The 19274-nt window shown below is 46.5% G+C and overlaps 7 protein-coding genes across 7 annotated transcripts; 4 read left to right on the top strand and 3 right to left on the bottom strand.

Annotated features, from left to right (window-relative positions):
- Nucleotides 1–115: 115 nt before the first annotated feature.
- Nucleotides 116–1142, top strand: TGAM01_v209401 (methylisocitrate lyase; the record flags this gene model as incomplete). The annotated part of the gene is made up of 2 exons (XM_018810779.1): nt 116–295; nt 378–1142. The coding sequence occupies 2 exons, from the start codon at nt 116–118 to the stop codon at nt 1140–1142; spliced, it is 945 nt and encodes a 314-aa protein (XP_018656007.1).
- Nucleotides 1143–1579: 437 nt separating this feature from the next.
- TGAM01_v209400 (hypothetical protein) lies at nt 1580–3865 on the bottom strand (the record flags this gene model as incomplete). Its single annotated transcript, XM_024550547.1, has 6 exons — nt 1580–2187; nt 2242–2510; nt 2575–3012; nt 3073–3289; nt 3379–3487; nt 3740–3865. The coding sequence occupies 6 exons, from the start codon at nt 3863–3865 to the stop codon at nt 1580–1582; spliced, it is 1767 nt and encodes a 588-aa protein (XP_024404692.1).
- A 616-nt stretch (nt 3866–4481) lies between these two features.
- On the top strand, nt 4482–5727 carry TGAM01_v209399 (hypothetical protein; the record flags this gene model as incomplete). The annotated part of the gene is made up of 2 exons (XM_018810777.2): nt 4482–5109; nt 5180–5727. 2 exons carry the CDS (start codon nt 4482–4484, stop codon nt 5725–5727), a joined length of 1176 nt encoding a protein of 391 aa, XP_018656005.2.
- Nucleotides 5728–6043: 316 nt separating this feature from the next.
- TGAM01_v209398 (cyanamide hydratase) lies at nt 6044–6837 on the bottom strand (the record flags this gene model as incomplete). The annotated part of the gene is made up of 2 exons (XM_018810776.1): nt 6044–6558; nt 6618–6837. 2 exons carry the CDS (start codon nt 6835–6837, stop codon nt 6044–6046), a joined length of 735 nt encoding a protein of 244 aa, XP_018656004.1.
- Nucleotides 6838–8600: 1763 nt separating this feature from the next.
- On the top strand, nt 8601–10558 carry TGAM01_v209397 (hypothetical protein; the record flags this gene model as incomplete). Its single annotated transcript, XM_018810775.2, has 3 exons — nt 8601–8707; nt 8774–9098; nt 9191–10558. 3 exons carry the CDS (start codon nt 8601–8603, stop codon nt 10556–10558), a joined length of 1800 nt encoding a protein of 599 aa, XP_018656003.2.
- A 2583-nt stretch (nt 10559–13141) lies between these two features.
- On the top strand, nt 13142–15192 carry TGAM01_v209396 (hypothetical protein; the record flags this gene model as incomplete). Its single annotated transcript, XM_018810774.1, has 9 exons — nt 13142–13242; nt 13307–13464; nt 13517–13621; nt 13691–14050; nt 14106–14294; nt 14353–14662; nt 14723–14824; nt 14879–15043; nt 15102–15192. The coding sequence occupies 9 exons, from the start codon at nt 13142–13144 to the stop codon at nt 15190–15192; spliced, it is 1581 nt and encodes a 526-aa protein (XP_018656002.1).
- Nucleotides 15193–17147: 1955 nt separating this feature from the next.
- On the bottom strand, nt 17148–17824 carry TGAM01_v209395 (hypothetical protein; the record flags this gene model as incomplete). Its single annotated transcript, XM_018810773.1, has 2 exons — nt 17148–17366; nt 17435–17824. The coding sequence occupies 2 exons, from the start codon at nt 17822–17824 to the stop codon at nt 17148–17150; spliced, it is 609 nt and encodes a 202-aa protein (XP_018656001.1).
- Between the last annotated feature and the right edge of the window lie 1450 nt (nt 17825–19274).

The following is a 19274-nucleotide window of genomic DNA, read 5'->3' as shown; positions in this document are numbered from 1 at the left end:
AGAGATGAATATAAAACACTGAAGTTTAACCTTTGAACTTCACTCAATTCTCACCAGCTATCTTGACTCTTTCAACTCTCTCAACAGTCATCTCTCAATTCTCACCAACATCAATATGACTTACACAAACGGAGCTTCCAACGGGACAAACGGCCATGCGGCCAGCCCCACTCCGGCCGCAACTCGGCTGAGGAAGATGCTCACCGAGAGCAATGAACTGCTTGTTTTGCCGGGCGTCTATGACGGTTTCACCGCCCGAATTGCGCTAGAAGTCGGCTTCGATGGACTTTACATGGTGAGTAGGCTGGCGTTACTGGCAGTAGACTTGTGTATATGTATGCAAGCTTGCAGAGTGCTAACTACATTGCCTTGCATAGACGGGCGCTGGAACATGTGCTTCAAAGCTCGGCCAGCCAGATTTGGGCTTTGCCTCGCTCAATGACATGCGAGAGCACGCCGAAATGATTGCCAACCTGGATCCCAGCGTCCCTCTCATTGCTGACGCTGACACGGGCTACGGCGGACCTAACATGGTTGCTCGCACGGTGGCGCAATACCACCGCAGTGGCGTTGCTGGTCTGCATATCGAGGATCAGATCCAGACTAAGCGCTGTGGGCACCTTGGCGGAAAGGAAGTTGTTGACGTTGATACCTTCCAGCAGCGTATCAGTGCGGCTACTTCAGCCAGGAAGAAGCTGAATTCCGACATTGTCATCATTGCCCGAACAGATGCTCTGCAGACCGACGGCTTCGAAGAGGCTATTCGTCGCTTAAAGGCTGCAGTTGCCGCCGGCGCCGATGTTGCTTTCCTCGAGGGCATTACCAATGAGACAGAGGCGAGAGAGGTGTGCCGAGCGCTGGCGCCGACCCCAGTTCTCCTGAACATGGTCGAGAATGGAGCCACACCATCCTGGTCTGTAGCCCAGGCCAAGGAGATGGGTTTCAGAATCATCATCTATCCTTTCGCAGCTCTTGCTCCGGCATATGAAGCCATTCGTAGCACCTACAAGAGGATAAAGGAGACTGGCGTCACTGACATTGACCCGACTTTCACGCCAAAGAAGTTGTTCACGATAGTAGGCCTGAAAGAGGCCACTGCGGTGGATGTTGCTGCTGGAGGACAATTGTATGGGAAAGTGTGATGATACCAATTGATTGCGGGTAAAAGCGTGTGTGCATAGATGAAAAGAAAATAAAGATAATGTATCAAGAATAAAAAAGGCAACTGGGTTGCATTAGTAGATGGATTGTTGTATGTATCTTATTTGTATTGTGTCTTCGTTAATACTTGTCGCAAAGTCATAACGCTGGGGTTATCATTCCGGTGAGAAAGTATGATGATACTAATTGGCTGCGAATAAAAGTTTGCGTCCAAATATCATGTTGTAAATAAATGCATAAACAATAAGACGGGTATTGGGCCGCATGCGGTATGTATATATAGTTGTATGTGCCTTTTTTTGTATTATGTCTTATTTGAAGAAGATAGAAGAATCATCGCTATCAGACCGGCCATTCCATGTTGAATCCATCCGCCAAGCTACTGAGGTGATCAAACATCATCGCATCTTGCATATCTTCAGAGCCAAACAGCAGCTGTGGAAGTCGCGTTAGTGAGAACGCTACGAGAGAGAATTTTCGACTTATCTTGTGCTTCTTCAGAGTTTTGGTCGCGATTGCCATCTGATTGGAAATGCTTTCGCCATTCCCAAAGCGAGTCGTAAACGATGCTCATGCTGAGGCGATTTCGAACCCGCAAGCGTAAATCGTCAATCGAGTCACCGCTGATAACACGAGGATCGGTCAAAGTGCAGAAAAACCCAATCACGTCGCTGAGCCGGCCCGGAAGGTCGTTGTTCGCAACTGACATCTTTCGCAGTGAAGATATAGCAGCATCAAGGAGTTTTCTACCCGATTTCACATCGAGTAGCTTTTCGAAATATCCATTCATCATGACTTTGAGAATGATGAATGCTGCGGAAACGAAAACTTGATAACAAAAGAATGGGCAGTAGTGAAAGAATCCACTTTCTTCGTTGTCCATCTCGAGACATTGTTCAATCAGCGAATATGCAGTTTGGTATAATACTACAATGCGATCGGAATAACCATCAACGCTTGATTCATCTAAGAGATAGAATGAGTGGAGATGGAGTCGAGCGGCGGCGAGATAATGGCGAGTTATGGCTGCCATGATGTCAGTAGATGCTTACTAAGGTGTCGAGGGGTTGGGTGTGTTACGAGTCATATTGATGGCCTCGCGCTCTAAGTCAACAAGAGACGCATTGAGAAGCCGATAGAGAGAGAGCCGCTCGCGAACTGATGTAAAGCCAGCGGGGTCCAGAGCATTTGATGTCAAGGCTTGAGACACTCTATGTCTAAACTGCTCGATGCGAAGATGCCACCTTAAGGCAATGTCATGAAGAGACAATGTTGCTGACTCGGGTGCAACTGTGAGGGACCAATCTTGCATCTGTATCGTGGCGGGAAGGCCACATCCAACGCTCACACTGCGACATGGTCAGTCTTCTGAAACACGGCGGTTGAATAGACACTTTGCGTATATGGTGTTACCTTTGTGCGACAATATTGCAAGATTCCCATGTCTTGATCCATTCTGAATACTCATACATGCTGAGATGTAGCGGGACTTTGACAAAATCTTCTGCGCTGAGCGCGCGATGAAGGCCCATTTGCGTCCCAAGCTGTACCATCATGCCTGCAAGCATGTACGTTGGGTCGGCGGTGCTACTGCTGGTTGGAAATGGCCAAGTACAGAGAATAATCAAGCTTTGCACTGCTCGAAGAGAGTAAGGTATTGAGCGAAGCGTCTTCCATAGTAAGTCTGTAACACTTCTTGCCAGCTTCTGCAGCAGCGTTGGATGGCTCTGCAGCCGTCGAGCAGCGACTGAGATGATGGACCAGAAAAGCAGCTCAGATGAGTCGTGATACTCGTGAATAGTTGTGCCTGGGTCCAGAAACGGGAGATATGGGTGGTAGTGGAGTATATAGCTACATGGCTTTGTGAGTCCAAGCATATCTCAGCAGGATAGGCATTCCGGGCAGTCTTACATCAAATACAGCTCGTCAATCTCTTCGACAGAGAGCTCAACATTGCCCAGCTTCCTGGGCCGTGGAATGGCAATGATTGACCTTCGCGGCGCTTGAGGCTGGTCAATGACGGGCTGGGTGGTTAGACCAGGGACGCGAGAGCTTTCTTTTGGATCCAGCGACGGGCCTGACGCGTTGGACGGCGATGATTGGATTGCATCGCTGACGCGAGTTTCTGCTATAGCACACAAACAGCAGCACCATTAGCCTTCCATGACGGTTCATGCGACGAATTCCGTTTTTCGTTTAAAGTCTCGATATACTAACAAAGTGCAGCTGGGGTTAGAATAGGCCATTCGATCGCTGCATTGCTGCTCGCCTCACGAGTGGCCAGGCGGCGCCTAAGGTCTCTGACTTCATTCTCGAGCTCGAAAGACTTCCTAAGCAATAAGTGTCAGATTTAGCCCCAAAGGATTCTATCCTGGAAATTAAAGACTTGCCTTCTCTTCCGCGTCCTGCGAAAATCGTTGTCTATCTTGCATGAAAGTTTGAGCCTTTGGCAGCGAGAGCATGTGCTCGATGCAGCATCATTGGCAACCAAATCACATCGAAGCTGCAAGAAATACGAGCCGTTAATGCATGAAATAATTGCATGCTTACAGCGTAAATAGCAGACATTACGCCGTACCTTTTGCTGCTTGCACTCATTACAAGCTCTGCGCCTCGGCTGCTTTGCAGGGGCCTCGCCCTCTCGCGAATCCTGTGGCTCAGTTTGGTCTCCCGGGACCTCGGTGGGAAGAACCTCTGAAGACATTTGGCAACGCGGCCATGAACACGCCCCGCCAAACAGGACGTTGACTTTGTAGTTCTTTACTATAATCCAACCATTGATCAACCTGTTGACTCCATATTATAGGACGTCAAAAGTAAAGGAACTGAGATTGAACCTCAGCTGCTTACAGTCTTTGGGTGAAGAACTAATAATAGCCAGCACTGGGGAACGCGTTTGCACGTGACTGTTTTTAGCACTGATCACTCGCTAAAAGGTTCAATTCTTGAATAACTCCGGCGAAGCGCCACTAAAGTCGCCTACGAAACTTGTCTGACATCCATGTGTCCGGTCCAGTGAAGGTGAGCATTGCAGGTAAGTATCCACAGGCAAATGACAACCAAAAGTTGAATAGAAACATAAAATCTGGCGTCAAAAAGAATTGAGCCAATGCACGAAATAGAATTTTGTATAGTTTTGCCGTATAGGGAAGGCTTCGAGTAGCCCTCTGATTCAAGACTTGGTGGACCAGGATCCATAAATGCCCAGACAGGACTTACTAAGTGCTGATTCATGGCAGCGTGAATGACGGCGGCGGCGACTTTTAACCTATGTAATAGCTTGGTCACCCCGCAGTCGAGTAACTAACATATATAGGCATATGAAACATTATTGCTCATCTCTATACATCAACAACTTTGAGCTTTTCTGCTACATAGATTATCAAGAACTGTTGGCAAATTTTCGAGGTTTTAATAGCAAAATGGGTCTTTTCGACTACACTGAGAGCTCCCAAAGGGTCATCTTTGGAGAGGGCAGCCTATCCAAACTTCCCGATGAGCTTGCCAAGCTCAACTGCACCAAACCACTCATATTGACAACGCCTACAAAGACATCTTACGTTGACGATATCTCGAAAATTTTGAATGGACAAATTGCTGGCTCATTTACCCAGGTCACAATGCATACACCAAAGGAAGTTACTGAAGAAGCGTTAAAGCAATTGAGATCTGTTGATGCCGACTGCGTTGTATCAATTGGTGGCGGGAGCGCCGTGGGACTGGGCAAAGCATTATTTGTTCTCACAGGACTGCCTCACATCTGCATCCCCACTACGTATGCTGGCAGCGAAATGACGCCCATTGTAGGCCAAACAGAGAACCGAGTTAAAGTTACTCATATTGACCGGAAGGCTATTCCGGCAGTTGTCATTTACGACGTGAATTTGACGTTGACGCTGCCGACTAACATCAGCGCAACAAGCGGCCTTAATGCAATGGCTCATGCGGGTACGTATAAGATGACAGCAGTCTTTTATAGTCCAACTTGCACTGGCTAATGTGAATAAATGTCGAACAGTCGAGGCTTTATATGCTCAGGATGCCAATCCCATCACAAGCATGTTTGCAATCAAGGGAATCCAAACTTTGGCCGGATCGCTGCCTCAAATAATGCAAAATCCAAGAGACCTCGAAGCTCGCTCGGACGCTCTACTTGGTACTTGGTTCTGCGGAAAATGTCTCGCCGGGGCATCTGTAGCTCTGCATCATAAACTCTGCCACGTCCTCGGGGGCACATTTAATCTGCCACACGCGGAGACGCATGCCATTATTTTGCCTCATGCGCTGGCATATATTGCTCCAAGTATCCCCAGTGTTATGCAGGAGTTGTCGGACATCATTCCAGATAGCAACGGAGATGCAGTTAGCGGCTTGAACAAGCTACTATCTAAGTTGCAGATTACATATAGTCTAAAAGACCTCGGTCTGAAAGAAGAGGATATTGAGGTGGCAGTAGATAATCTGCTAAAGAAGCCATTTTGGAATCCCAGATCTGTCGAAAGGGATCCGATTCGCGAGCTACTGAAAAGAGCCTGGGAGGGAAAGCCAGCTCAGATAGAAGTATAGCATATTTTCTGTTTAATTAAACAGCTGTAATATTTCTCCGAGTGTAGCCGACAAAAATTCTTTGCATCCCGTGAAAGGATTTACCATCCTCGAGCCTGAGGCCACTATCATCGGGCTGGAGCAATTTACACACCACGTTTAAGTCTCTGTATCTTTACTACGATGTAATAAAAACTGTCTATTTTGTGTGCATGGCTATGCTGATGAATATCTGACGCTGATTGATTCAACGCAGCCCATTCTAGTTTTTCTTCCTCGTGCATATGCTTTTGCATGTCATGACACTATCTTGGCGCATCCATCGCAATCTGCCCCATTACTCATATGGCTTCATGAACTTGTTGCCCAGAATTGCCTGAGAAAAGTCAGGAATGTGCGTACTGTGGCACCAAGGCTTCAGTCGCTCCTCTTCATCAATTGTCTTAGCGAAGCATCCAAGCCACTGCTGACGAGGGAAAGCTTTCACAACATCCTTAAGAGTCTCGGTGTGGATGATCTCTATAAGATTCTTTACATACGGGTGGTCGCTGACATTATCATAGATCGTGGCCAGCTGAATGACTTGGCCGACGAATGTGATGTTTCCCTCAGTCCCAAGGTCTTGGTGGCGGATGATAGTCTCAGCGACTGCTTCGGCCTGATCTTTGGAGGCTCCGAGCTCCAATAGGAGATTCATGGCTTTGAAACCTCCGTAAAACTCAAAGGACATGTTGGTAGCTGCCAAATTCTCCTCAGCTGTGCCGATGTCATGCAAGAGAGAGACAAGAGCGAGGGTAGAAGGAGAGAATGTCGCGGTATGCTCGGGGAACTGTTGTCTGACAATGGCGGTCGCTATATAATGAATGTTAGCTGTTAAAACATTTTTACGAAGATCAGTTGAGCTTCCATACCGTAATAAAAGACTCTCATGCTATGATTGTAAGTTTGGATGGGTAACTTTTCTTTGGCATAGCTTTGAACTTTAGCGACGATGGGATCGCCTTCCGGGAACTTGATGTCAGAAACCAGGAGCTGTGCAGGCGCATTCCTAAATGGCTTGCCGCCAAAGAGCTTGCTGGGATCCAAGGGCAGAGCGGTCCAGCCGTTTTGCGCAATTTCGTTGGTTGACATCTTGGCAATTGGAAGTATCTAAGAATAGATAACAGAGATCTTGACGTATAAGAGGCTGATCCTGACAATTGAACATGTTAGTAGAGAAAGGACAGCGATGACGTAAGCGGGGACCGACAGTGAGTATGAGGCCGACCGAAGGGCAGAGCTCGGAAAGCGATAAGGCAGGAATTTATTATAAGAGGAAGAGTGGACTTTTTGGTGTAGATGTCTTGATGCAATCACAAGACTGGGTGTGTTGTTGCAATTGTTGGAAGTGTTGGGAGTTCTGAATTGAAATTTTTTCCCCAGAAAGCCCGAATTGTGTCGTCTTATATACAGCTTTGCTTTTGAATTGAATGCCTGAAACGACGGCCTGATACCATCACAGGTTTCCTGATTGGGAAGTCTGGCGGCGGGGTATGAACGATCGATTTACTCAAACCAGATATTATTAATTCGGCATTTCCGGGTACCTCTGATCCAGCCGAAATCGGTAACGGCACAATGTTTCTCAGGCCTTTGGCACTTTGAGACGTATTTATTCTACATATCTCGTCGCTGCATAAATAGATTGCACCGAATAACAGTGTAGTGGTCAAGCAGGTTGTAACAAATTTGTTCTGAGACTCAACAATGAGGAATAAATAAAAGGCACTCTGTCTAAGGTTAACGTCCTATCTCGAAGCTTACAGAACCTAAGGTGTGCTGATAATGGAACACCAGATTTCCAATAGCGCAAAGGTTTCTCGCTATACACCTCTCTGTTTGCACAGGCAAGGTACCGGATTTCGGTAGTTTAGCTTATTCGCGGATGATGACGGCGAGAGCGCAGTAGCGTAGTGGGAGCAGCTGAATTTGAGCCAATCTTTTGGATCAGTTGGACCCACATGCAATAACTAACAAAACGAGTATAGGCTGTGCAGTAGTAGTCTTTTCGTTGTATGCTGTATCCCCCTCGCTTGTAAATTGGGCGAAAGTTGATGGGCATGTTTGTGGAACACCTTATGACTTAATGGACGATTTATACGAACAATAGTGATAGTATGGTGTTGTACTATTATCCCATCAATTAGAGAAAGATAGGTTTCAGAGGCAGTGCCTCATAGCATTAAGAAGCCAGTCGATACGGTTCAAGATAGTGGTGGGGAGAAGGAAGATGACATAGAAACAAAGGCGCTTACTTAGGTAGTTATAATGAGGAAAAATAAGACTCAAGTCCTGTAGTATTGTCATCAATAATTTTCCTTAACCTGGGACAGAGTAGCAAAGTTCAAAGTTCAGCAAATCTCGCTCGAATTCAACATGTTGGGTTAGCTTTAATATTTTAGCGCGCTGGATGTTAGTGCGGAACTAAAATGCATGCATGGGATTTACATTCACGAACGTCCATCATGTCCATGAATCTGGTGATGATGAAAGACCCAGGTAACTTGCTTGTATGCAGAATGGCTTTACAATCAAGTATGGCTCAGCGTAAATACCGTATAGAGAGAATCTTGGCGTTGGACTGTGATGAATAGAATTGGCAAAGTCTGTCACATGATGGACTTATAGCTCCAAGAACTCGTCTGCTTTTCTCCAACGCTAACTTAATTGGCCATAGGCTTGACGATGGCAGCTTCAACATTCTCTCGCAACTTTCGCGACACATGAAGCTATATGGCCAATCAAAGCAATATTTCTTGTCATACTACGGTATGGAATACTGCGCTTCTAATATTCACTATTCACTATTCACTATTAGTAATCATCAGTAACAGCCGGCATCTCCAGCCTTGATCATGCCACAGCCTCCTATCCATGATGACAATATGAACGCGGCCTCGCCACAACGCGCTGGGCCAACAAGGCGTTACAACAGGTCACGTTGTGGATGCTTAACTTGCAAGTGAGGCTTCCTACCTGACAGTTCCTCCGTTGAATGTAGAAGACGTTGTTGATCATGTTGACATAGACGTCGCAAAGTCAAATGCGATGAGCAGCGGCCTCGATGCTCGCACTGCGAGCGGCTAAATCTGGAATGCAAATGGCGACCTCTTCACGCTGTCGCCCTGTCCAAGCAACGAACTGACACCAATGGCGAGAGGCCGACGGGCGATGGCCAGCCAATCACATCTCCATCCACCGAGCGATCACCGACTGTCTCTGGATTACGAACGTTGCAGGCCATGGATGAAGTCTTTGACTACGCTAGCTTCATGTGGGATCCAAGTAGCAGTTTGTGGCAGCAAGAGAGCCCAGACATGACGACTACCATTGCGCTTGAAGCAAATCTTATAGTGAGTATCTTAAATACCATTCATATTACTGAAGATTTTCCGTGTCTCCTTTGGATCTCGAACAGGGTCAAATAACTTACACTGTGCGGTAGGGATCTGGCTCTTTTATGAACAGGCACGCAGATCCCTTAACAATCAACACATACCCGAACAGTACGGCCATACAAGAGGACGGAGATCAGCTTATTGGCCAAAATCTTTCTGGTTCAAGCGAAAAGTTGATGGAATTCTTCATCAAATCTGCTATACCGCCAATCATAGCCGGAGTCGAGTCACAGAGGAAATGGTCTTCCATCCGCCAAGGCCTTGTCGCAATGTCAAAAAGCTCCCGCGTCCTACGCTGCGCTATCCTGGCATTCTCAAATACCCTTTTGTGTCGTAGCAACCCCTCTTGGGCCATTGACGACCAGAATCACTACCAGGAAGCCGTCATTGAAGTAGAGACACACGATCCGGATTCTCTCAGCGAGCATAGCCTGGCGCGCGAATGCCTCCTCGCCGCGCTATTCTTCTTGAGCTACGTTGATATTATAGAAACCAGGCTTGATATGGCCCATCGCTATCTCAAACAAGCATATACAATATTCCAGAGAGGAGACAAGACCTCTTTTTCGCATGTCGAAAAGCAGGTCCTTCTTTGGATTCGGCTATTAGATGCTAGAGCGGTGTCTGCTGGAGGCGAAGGACTGTTTTTATCACGGGACGATGAGATTGAATTTGTAGAGCCTTCACCCGCGAGTTTCGACGCTGAAACGGACGATACTGCAAGAAGCCAAGATGCATCCAGCGACGACATTGAGGATGTTTTATTCCAGGTCCTCTACCAACCTGGCATCGTCTTTTTCCAAAAGGTTCAAAGCTTCATGGGCCGCATTTCAAAGATTGATCCTTGGCATAGGTCAAGAGGCACAGTGGAAGACGAGATTGATGTCATGAATATCGGCGCTTCCATTGCCTCTGACCTGCGGTCGCTATACGATCAACGCCCACCACTAATGGACTATGCGGTTGCCGGAAAACTCTCAGAACCTCACATCTCAGCACATTTGGCTTTCACCATCACTAGAGCTTTTCGTACTTACTTATCTAACTACTACGCTAGCAAAGTGCATCTTCATCGTGTTGCTTACAAACACTTGCCATTGACCAAGGAAGCAGCCGATGCTCTCGCTCAAATCCGCAAATTGGCTCACCAGATTTCATCCAATCTAGCTCCTGAGGACTCGCTGCCGGTAAATATGCTCTGGCCTCTCTTAATGCTAGGTGTTGAAGAGCAGGATGAAGAGGAGAAGGCGTGGATCAAGGCGCAAATAACGAGAATGGAGGGCGTTGCCGGGAATGCAAGAATCACGGCGCAAGTCTTGGAAGAGGTCCAGGCTCGCCAAGAAGCCACCAAAGCTCGAGCGGACATTCGCTCCGTGATGCACTCGGTATTTAATTCGTGCTTTGCGATCTTGTGATTCACCCCGCACAGAGACTTGAGGGTGGCGTCTGCTCGGGTCGGCAGTATCGGGAATAGTTGCGTCGGCAGAGGCAACTCCACATCAACGGTATCGCGTCGCTTTGGATTGAAGATGATCCGATAGCCTGCAACGCATACTTGGCTGCATCTAACCGGTAGTTTCGTGGCTTCATTATTTCTCGTCCAAGGCTTTCAATACTTCTTCTTACAAAGAGCTATAGACTTTGGCATACTTGTACTCATACTTCTCGTCTTATCGCATTCAGCGGGGCACCATATAAGTCATTGATTCGCACCCTCAGCATTGTCGTACAACATCTTCTTTCCTAAACATTTACTCTGTCGCGTTATTTGGAATAGCTCAATCTTTGACAATAGACCCGTCAACGTTTTCTTTTCCCCGTCAAGATTAACAATAATGGGCTCGTTGCAACAAGTAGTCAAGCCGTTTCCGCCGGGCATTCATGTGCCTTGTCTGACCTGGTTCAGCAGCAATGACGCTCAAGATATAGACTGGGACTTGCAAGAGCAGCACTTGAGATTTTTGATCACTTCTGGTCTTCATGGGGGTAGGCGCATTCCTTTTCCATGTTTGTTTGTATCGTGGACATCAGCTAATGCGCATCAATCCAGTTGTATTGGCCGGGACCAATGGCGAAGCTGTAACATTAACACAAGAGGAAAAGATTAAGCTCATCACATTAACGAGACGCATCGCTGCCGAAGTCGGAGAGCCAGATATCACCATTACCCTGGGATGTAATGGACAGTGCACGCGGGATGTCATCGCCGAGACCAAGATGGCGCAAGAAGCGGGCGCGGACTATGTTTTGGTTCTTGTGCCCAGCTATTTCCACTTTGCAATGACCAAGGATGCCATTGTTGCGTTCTTTGAAGAGGTAGGGAAGCAGTTTCTCCCAACTGATACAGTGATGCAGCGTTAACGTTAATAATAAATGGATAGGCAGCTGATGCAAGCCCGCTTCCCATCTTGATATACAACTATCCCGGTGTAGTTGCGGGACTCGATGTCGACTCCGAAATGCTCGATCGCCTTGCCAAGCATAAGAACATTGTCGGCGTGAAGCTGACATGTGGTGGTATTGCCAAAGTTTCGCGCATCGCGGCCACTTACAGCCCTGAGGACTTCAGTGCCCTTGCAGGTCAGAGCGATTGGCTTGTTCCAGCACTATCAGTTGGAGGGACAGGCACTATTACCGGAATAGCAAATCTATATCCTAGGGTCAGTCTGCCTCAAGTAACGTGTCTCATGACATTGATCAGTAAGCATTGCTAACCAAGGCATTCGTGAACATCACAGACCTGTATCCAAATCTACGATTTCTTCAAGGCTGGTAAAGCCAAAGAGGCTACCGCATTACAACTGGACCTATCCAAGATGGAATGGGGGTTCGCCAAAGGTGGAATCAATGGTACCAAGTGGGTGGTCGCGAAGCTGCGTGGATATCCTCAAGAGAGCTGCCATTGTAGGCGACCATACCCAAAATTCGATAACGCAGCGCAGCAAGAGTGGATTGTTGGTGTTGCTGGCGCTCTGGAGGCGACCGAGAAAAAGATCGCCAAGGGTTCAGTGTAGAGTAGCAAAATCTGAAACTTGAGAAATGGTCGCAGAGTCGATTAGCTTTCCAGAAAATAATCTGCTAGAACACGAACTCATTTACAACATGCAACGTTATTTATTCCCTTTTATTACAGTTTTATCTCCAGCAAGGATATGTTCCGTTCAACTCCATCATCTAAGAGCTGATCGCGATACTTGGCACTTATGATTCCCTCTAAATCATTTACACAATAGGTGATGATACTCTTGTCCCATCTTTTCTTTCAACGCATGATGCGGCGATAGATTATCACATACGGTCAGGTCCAAAGCATATCAGTAGTTGGCCGCCCCGGCTTCTGGTTGCGATCGGGATGGCTGTGTCCTAAAGCCACAACTCACCGTAAACTCAACTTACTTGTCGGAATAGAGCCGATCGGCTCGGATGCATCGCTTAGTGCCAAGCACCAAACACTCTCATTAGCCTCGCAATCCCCGTTTGCCACCCTTTCATAGCGCTACGCCACTGGCAATAATCCGTCGGCACCCCACGTTATGCTCATCAGGAGGCACAGAAGGCGTGAATGGTTCCATTTTTACCGACAGGTCGGTTTGGCTCTTGCGATTCGTTATGGGGGTTTGCCTCTGTTCTCGCTATTTCTAGAAAATATCAGTTCATCTACTCCATATTCTCACCCCAAAGTTCCCCGCACGGCACCACGTTTGGTCTCGCTCAGTCAAAGCTGGGGTACATCGATTCGGCGAAGAATGACCCCAGATTTTTGCTAGTTGGCGAAGACCCCACCATCTTTTCTCCAGATCCGATGGCACCAGGCCAAAGTTGTGATGGACAGACCTTACAACAATCATATAACTGACGATATTATCCGCTCTTATCATCATGTTTGTCTTTTAATGACTCTGAATTCAATTTTACACTCTTTATTGTGTAACTACTATCACAGGCGCATTCGTCTTGTGTCGTTACAATCTTGACGAAGCGGACAAGCACTCAGCATCATGGGTGGATTTCGTGCTGTTGAGGATCGGCCAACGCCGAAAGAGGTGTACAATTGGCGGTTATACTTTGAGGCCGCAATTATTGCTACCGGTTCTCTACTGTGAGTATCGGATCTCGAGTCGTTGTGTCGCTGTGCGAACCTTTCTGATACATGAGTGAATCAGCTTTGGCTATGATGGCGCATTCATCGGGACGACCATTGCTCGCGCAAGTTTCAAAAAAGACTTTGATATCCTACCGGCCGAAGCGAGTAGCATTTCGAGCAACATCACGTCTGCATTCCAAGCGGGCGCTTTCTTTGGAGCCATTTTTTGCTTCTTTAGTAGGTCTGGATATACTCATACCCGGACACAGACGCTAACTATAAGGAATAGTCACCGAAAAGATTGGTCGAAAGTGGGCGCTGTTCACTTCCAATGTGGTGTTTCTTATCGGCGCAGTTGTTATGACGGCTGCAACACATTCACTATCAAATATATGTTAGTGCATGCTATAACCGTCGAAGTTATTTGTCTTCTCTATAGCCAATGCTGACTTCTGGCAAATAGATGCTGGTCGAGTCCTCACTGGGCTTGCCTGCGGTGGCATCACTGCGACGGTCCCAAGCTACATCGCTGAGCTTTCCATCCCTTCTATCCGCGGTATTCTGACTGGTCTTTTCGAAATTGCGTACCAAATAGGATCTGTCATTGGCTTTTGGATCAACTATGGAATCAATCAGAACATGGACCAAAGTTCAACGGCCTCATGGCGCATTCCCATGGCAGTTCAAATTATCCCCTGTGGCATGCTGCTACTTGGAGGCGCGTTTCTACACGAAAGTCCTCTATGGCTTTTCCGAAATGATAAAGTCGAAGAAGGAACAAAAGCATTGGAACAAATTCGTCAACTGCCACGAGATCACAAGTGTAAGCCAAGTCCCGCCATACAACTGAAGACGACAGCTAGCTCATAACCCTGCAGACATAGAAGAAGACATTCAAATGATCCGGAGTCGCCTTATGGAGGAAGCCGACATTGCAGGTAGATACGGTACTGGATCATGGGCCCTCTTCCGTGGAGCCTTGTATGAACTTTCTCGCAAGGGCATGCGCAACCGTGTTATTCTCGTATTCTGCTCTTTTGCCCTTCAAAATATGTCTGGAGCTGCAGGTGAGCAAAGTTGCAATTGACTAAAAGCGTCATCAGCTGACAATACCGTTTACCAAAGCTATTAATTACTATTCGCCTACGCTATTTACTTCCTTGGGAATCACTGATGTCTCTCTATACACTGGCATCTACGGCCTTGTCAAGGCAGTTGCTTCAATCATCTTCTACGTCTTCCTAATCGATATATGGGGCCGCCGACATCCAACTATTCTCTCTTCAATTGCTTGTTCACTATGTCTCTGGTTCATCGGCGCATATGTCAAGATTGGACATCCAGCCGACATCATCAAGGCCGGAAACCAGCTTTCACCATCCACCGCAGCTGGTGGCAGAGCCGCAACTGGCATGATCATGATATACTCCGTCTTGTATGGCACCTTTGTTGAGTCTTGTCTGCGTTCTTTTGATAACTAATATGGTCTTTATAGCTGGTCTTTTGGACTCAATGGAATTCCTTGGATCGTTGCAGCCGAAATCTTCCCAGGAGCTTTACGTAACTTTTCTGGAACCTGGGCGGCACTTTGCCAATGGTATGAAGACTACTGGGCATTTTAAAGCTTTTTTACTCTAACACTTGGTTACAGGCTTACACAGTTCGTCATTACAAAGGCACTGCCGTACATTTTTGCCTCTCTGGGCTACGGCACCTGGTTCTTCTTCGCGTCCTGGATGCTACTTGCAACTATTTGGGCTTTCTTCTTTCTTCCAGAAACGAAAGGCAAGACTCTGGATGAAATCGACGTTATCTTGTGAGTTTAACCTGTAAACACATTTCTTAAAATATTCTTGCTGACCAATGTTCAATAGTGGATATGCCGAAGACAGAAGACAATTTTTCCCGGAGCCATCAAATGCCGATATTATCAAGGAGGATGCGGAAGTATTCACAAAGGAGTAATGAACAGATTTTGTCGTTATTTTTCGTCTTTTCTTTTTCTTTATACATTATATCCAATGACTATTAACAAAGGGAGATGCTGCGAAACATCTGTTCATTACAAATTGCCTGAATATAGTTGGTAAATCATGCGCCTCGTGTAGCTGTGCATCATCTTCGCCTTATCTATCGCGGAGATACGTGATTCTCATATATGAGTCTTTACCAGTTGATCTCTATCGATGGGAAATTGGCTACTCGAAATTGCTCATTGCTATCAGTAGGCAATACAATTGTATCTCACTTCTTCCTGTACATATTTTGAGGCCGCTTGGAGGAGCTTCTCGTGTTCAGCGCCCCCACGCCCTGGGGCCGATCAGGCGTGCATGCACCTATATTACGATTCCATCCGCAAGATCCGCTGCTAGATGCGAAAATCATGGGCTAGGTCTTGATCTGCAGATCATCACTGTACACACATATTGGCCGTTCTCACGTGTGTAGTCTATGTAGAATAAAGTTTGGGATCGGCATTCTGGTATCGTCAATAGCATTGCTCTTTAGATCTCTGAGTAGAGAGATTGGACTAAACAACTGGGTTGCTGTCAACTACTCCAGCTGCCAATTACGGATGTGGTCAGTCCTCAGTCACGACGCGTGCTTTGATAGTTACGTCTCAGACAGATGTACTAAATTGAATATGGCAGTTATGAACATGCCTATGGGTTTGTTCTATGCTTTGTAGCGAGCTCTCTACCTTCAAAAGACTCAGTTTAACTGTATTATTGAGATTTTCCAAACGAGGAAACAATGGGCTGGACTTGTACACCGGGAAAAGAGACTAAAACGCCTGCACGCTCAGCGTGCAATTGTTGAGAGAATGAATGTCAGCGAGCAGGTCAGCCTTGCCAAGCCGTGGCGGAAGAAGCGGCTCATCAAGACCCTGGAATCTAACTAGCATAGGGATTAAGCATGAACTACTGTGAGATTCCGTACGCCGTAGAAAATTGGTACTGTTCGGGCCTTTTGCAGTGGTCCAATTACTGTGCTGCTATCAGCTTACATGGTATCGAATAGGAAGCTACCAACACTTAAAATATGTTTGTGCCTGAAAAGGCCTGCGCTATCGTGTTCTAGATGACTTTAATTTGTTTTACGGCCCCAGTGTTCAGTAATTCTATTGGTGGCATAATCACATTGAGCACGGAAACAAGCCTTTACCATAAAAGGAAACTTATGGTGTTCAATTTCTTACTGAGGCTCCAATAGACGGCTAGACATCCGTAAAAGGCAGTTACTCGCAATATGAAACCTTTCCAGCTGCAACAAAGTACTAATCAAAACATCGATATCCTGTTGAATGGCCTTGGATGGTAATATTTTGCACCACAGCTTTTAGGCTTCCGAAACCAATGTTGAGATAGTTAATCACATACAACAACAATTAAAACTCCCATTAGAGAAAATACTAAGTATTAGTAGCTACTGTAATGTCTAATGAAATCTCACAAAGCCACTAGTCATTCGTCATTGTCGGCTTCTTATCTTAGGTGGCTGATGCGTACCGGACAGAATACTTCTTAGCTCTCATTTCTCGTAGCCCATGACCCACGTGGTAAGCTGCCATTGAATACAACTCTAGCTCGTGCGTTAGTTCATCTCACTTGGGACTTGCTACGGCTATGAGTTAGCTAATTCTTAATAATTCACTCTTTTGCTTTAGTAACAATCACATATGTCCATAGAAGCGAAGTGTGATGGCAAACCGTGTTTGGCTAGAAGCTAAGATATATACAGGGTTCTCAGATATAGACATAACCTCTGGGAGGTTTCATAAACAGCCATTAAGGCAAAATATAGACAAGTGAATCCAACAGCAGAAGCGGAGAAACTCATGGAGTTGATCGCCACTTCAAGGTTATCAAACCTTGCATCATCCATCTTTTCGCTTACTTCATTCCCAATTCATAGAATGCTTAAAAGACTTGGCCCATCATACGGCGGGCAACGTCACTGACGTAGCAAGGTACGCCGAAGCCACCGGCGGCTTGGCTGAGGTCGCCGCTGTTGACACTGCCCGAGTTGTACTCACGAAGGGCAGGGTAGATGGATGAGATATCCCACTGGTTACCCCAGTCCTCCAGGTTTTGCTTGAAGTGCTGAGTTCCACCGTTGATCATGGAAGAGGTTTGCGACTAGGTTGAACCCGTTAGAATGAGAGATCTTACATGTATACAACAAAGGACAAGAAATGTCAACTTACCTGAGACAGTTCATTCTGGTTATGGAATGAAGGACATCCTTCGCACTGCATCAATCCGCAGTCATTGTTTCCTGTGCACTGGACGCCAACATAACCAGTGCTCTCTTGGAGAATGATGGCGAGGATAACACGCTCATCAACACCAATGTTCGCGGCAGCTTGGCTAATGGCCACGTTGATACGGCCAACATCATCCCAGCTGGAGCCTGCATTGACCATGGTCTGCTCATAAAGGCCGAAAACAGTGGTCCAGGGCAGCCAAGAGCTCATAGGAGGAAAGTTCTGGTAAGGTCCGCCGTAGGTACAGCCTCGGGGCTCAAGCTCAATGGGCGAGGCAAAGGCGGCAGGCAGAGCAGCCAGGGCGGCGACGAGCATGTTCTTGAAAGCCATTGTGTTTATTGAGAGTGTCCAAGGACGGAGATTTCTCTGATGCTGGACTGAGTGAGCTGGATTGACTGGTGAAAGAACGTTGTCTATGGCGGAGAGACGTCATCTCTTTATAGCTTTGCCTTTTCATAGTATTATAGCTTTTTCTAGGAAAGGAAGTCAGAAAAAACCAATAAGACTATTTTGGGATCAGTTTCTCCGAACTATCATCCAATATTTTGACAAACCACGTTTGCGTTGGGGCTAGATGATTTACAGCCAGGTTTAGAACAGTTGTAATGGAGCCCGGCAATCCGGCATGTGCATTCATCCTGGAAAAAAACTTCTGGACATGCATGATTAGGATCTTTAGCAGCTTTAATTACTGCTTATGGCACATATCAGTAAGGTGATGCTTCAAGGACCGCTGAAGACAAATGTGGGAGTTGAGCCCTCAGCTGCACGCACATGGACTTTCATTGGCGCGTGAGGCAAGCCTCCACTTGCATGCATCCAATATACTTTCACCCCTGAAACAAGCCAAAGCATGTTGATAGAAGGTGCCCGCTGCAGCATGTCGTGAGATACCGACGGGCTGCAGGGCCAATAGTCAGTCCGCCTGCATAAACTTATACTTCAACCTTTCTATTAAGCAGCGGCGGGTGCCTTAGTGGGGAATTCACATGTGTTAACCTTGCCGTTTGGGGAATATCTACATGCAGTCTATGCTTCATGCTCAGGTGAGGTTAGAAGCTTCAGCGGGAGACGCGTTTGTTTCTTTCACAAACTTTTAACGTGATCATTTAGTCTCGATTAATGGGTCATTATGGTATTGATGCTGCTTTGAGCAATGTCGCGCTAGCATAAGCCATGGGCATACTAACAACTTTGCTAAAACCTGAGGGTCCGTCTGCTTACCCAACCCCAAGGGAATAAGCATCTTCAATTAGTCTATAGGCATTCTAGCGCCCGTAGGGTAGCAGCGGGAGAGAAAAAGGTTTCGGAGAAACACTTCTATCCGATGTACAACCCTCGAAAAAAGAAGCCATTCTGATATGATGAGTAAACGCACCTATGTGAATCCGCTTCAAGACTTCTTTTTGTCCGTTATCGCTTGTGAGAGATGAAGGACTACTCACAGCCTCTGGGTCATTTGATGCATACCATGACTCTCCATCATCCGTTGAGCCGTAGCAGCTGCTGTAAATTGCTAGAGTTTCGAGTCTAAAATGTATTAGCATGAGACCAATAGTCTCTATCGGAGATTTACATGATGGAGCGGGCTCAACAACGTATGGAACCTGAGATTGGAAACTGCTTCGACTCACGATATCGTGAAAACAGCAGAGGAAAGATGACAGGCTTTTTTTTTTTTTAGGTGCGCCTTCTAGTATCCGGTCACATCAGGGTTGTAAATTTAGTTCTTAGTTTTTAGTTTTTAGTTTAGTAACTAAAACTAATTTAGTTTTTAGTA

The sequence above is a fragment of the Trichoderma gamsii genome (genome assembly GCF_001481775.2).
Source record: "Trichoderma gamsii strain T6085 chromosome Unknown Scaffold_46.2, whole genome shotgun sequence".
Classification (NCBI taxonomy): Eukaryota; Fungi; Ascomycota; class Sordariomycetes; order Hypocreales; family Hypocreaceae; genus Trichoderma; species Trichoderma gamsii.
This window is presented reverse-complemented; position numbering and strand designations above follow the sequence as displayed.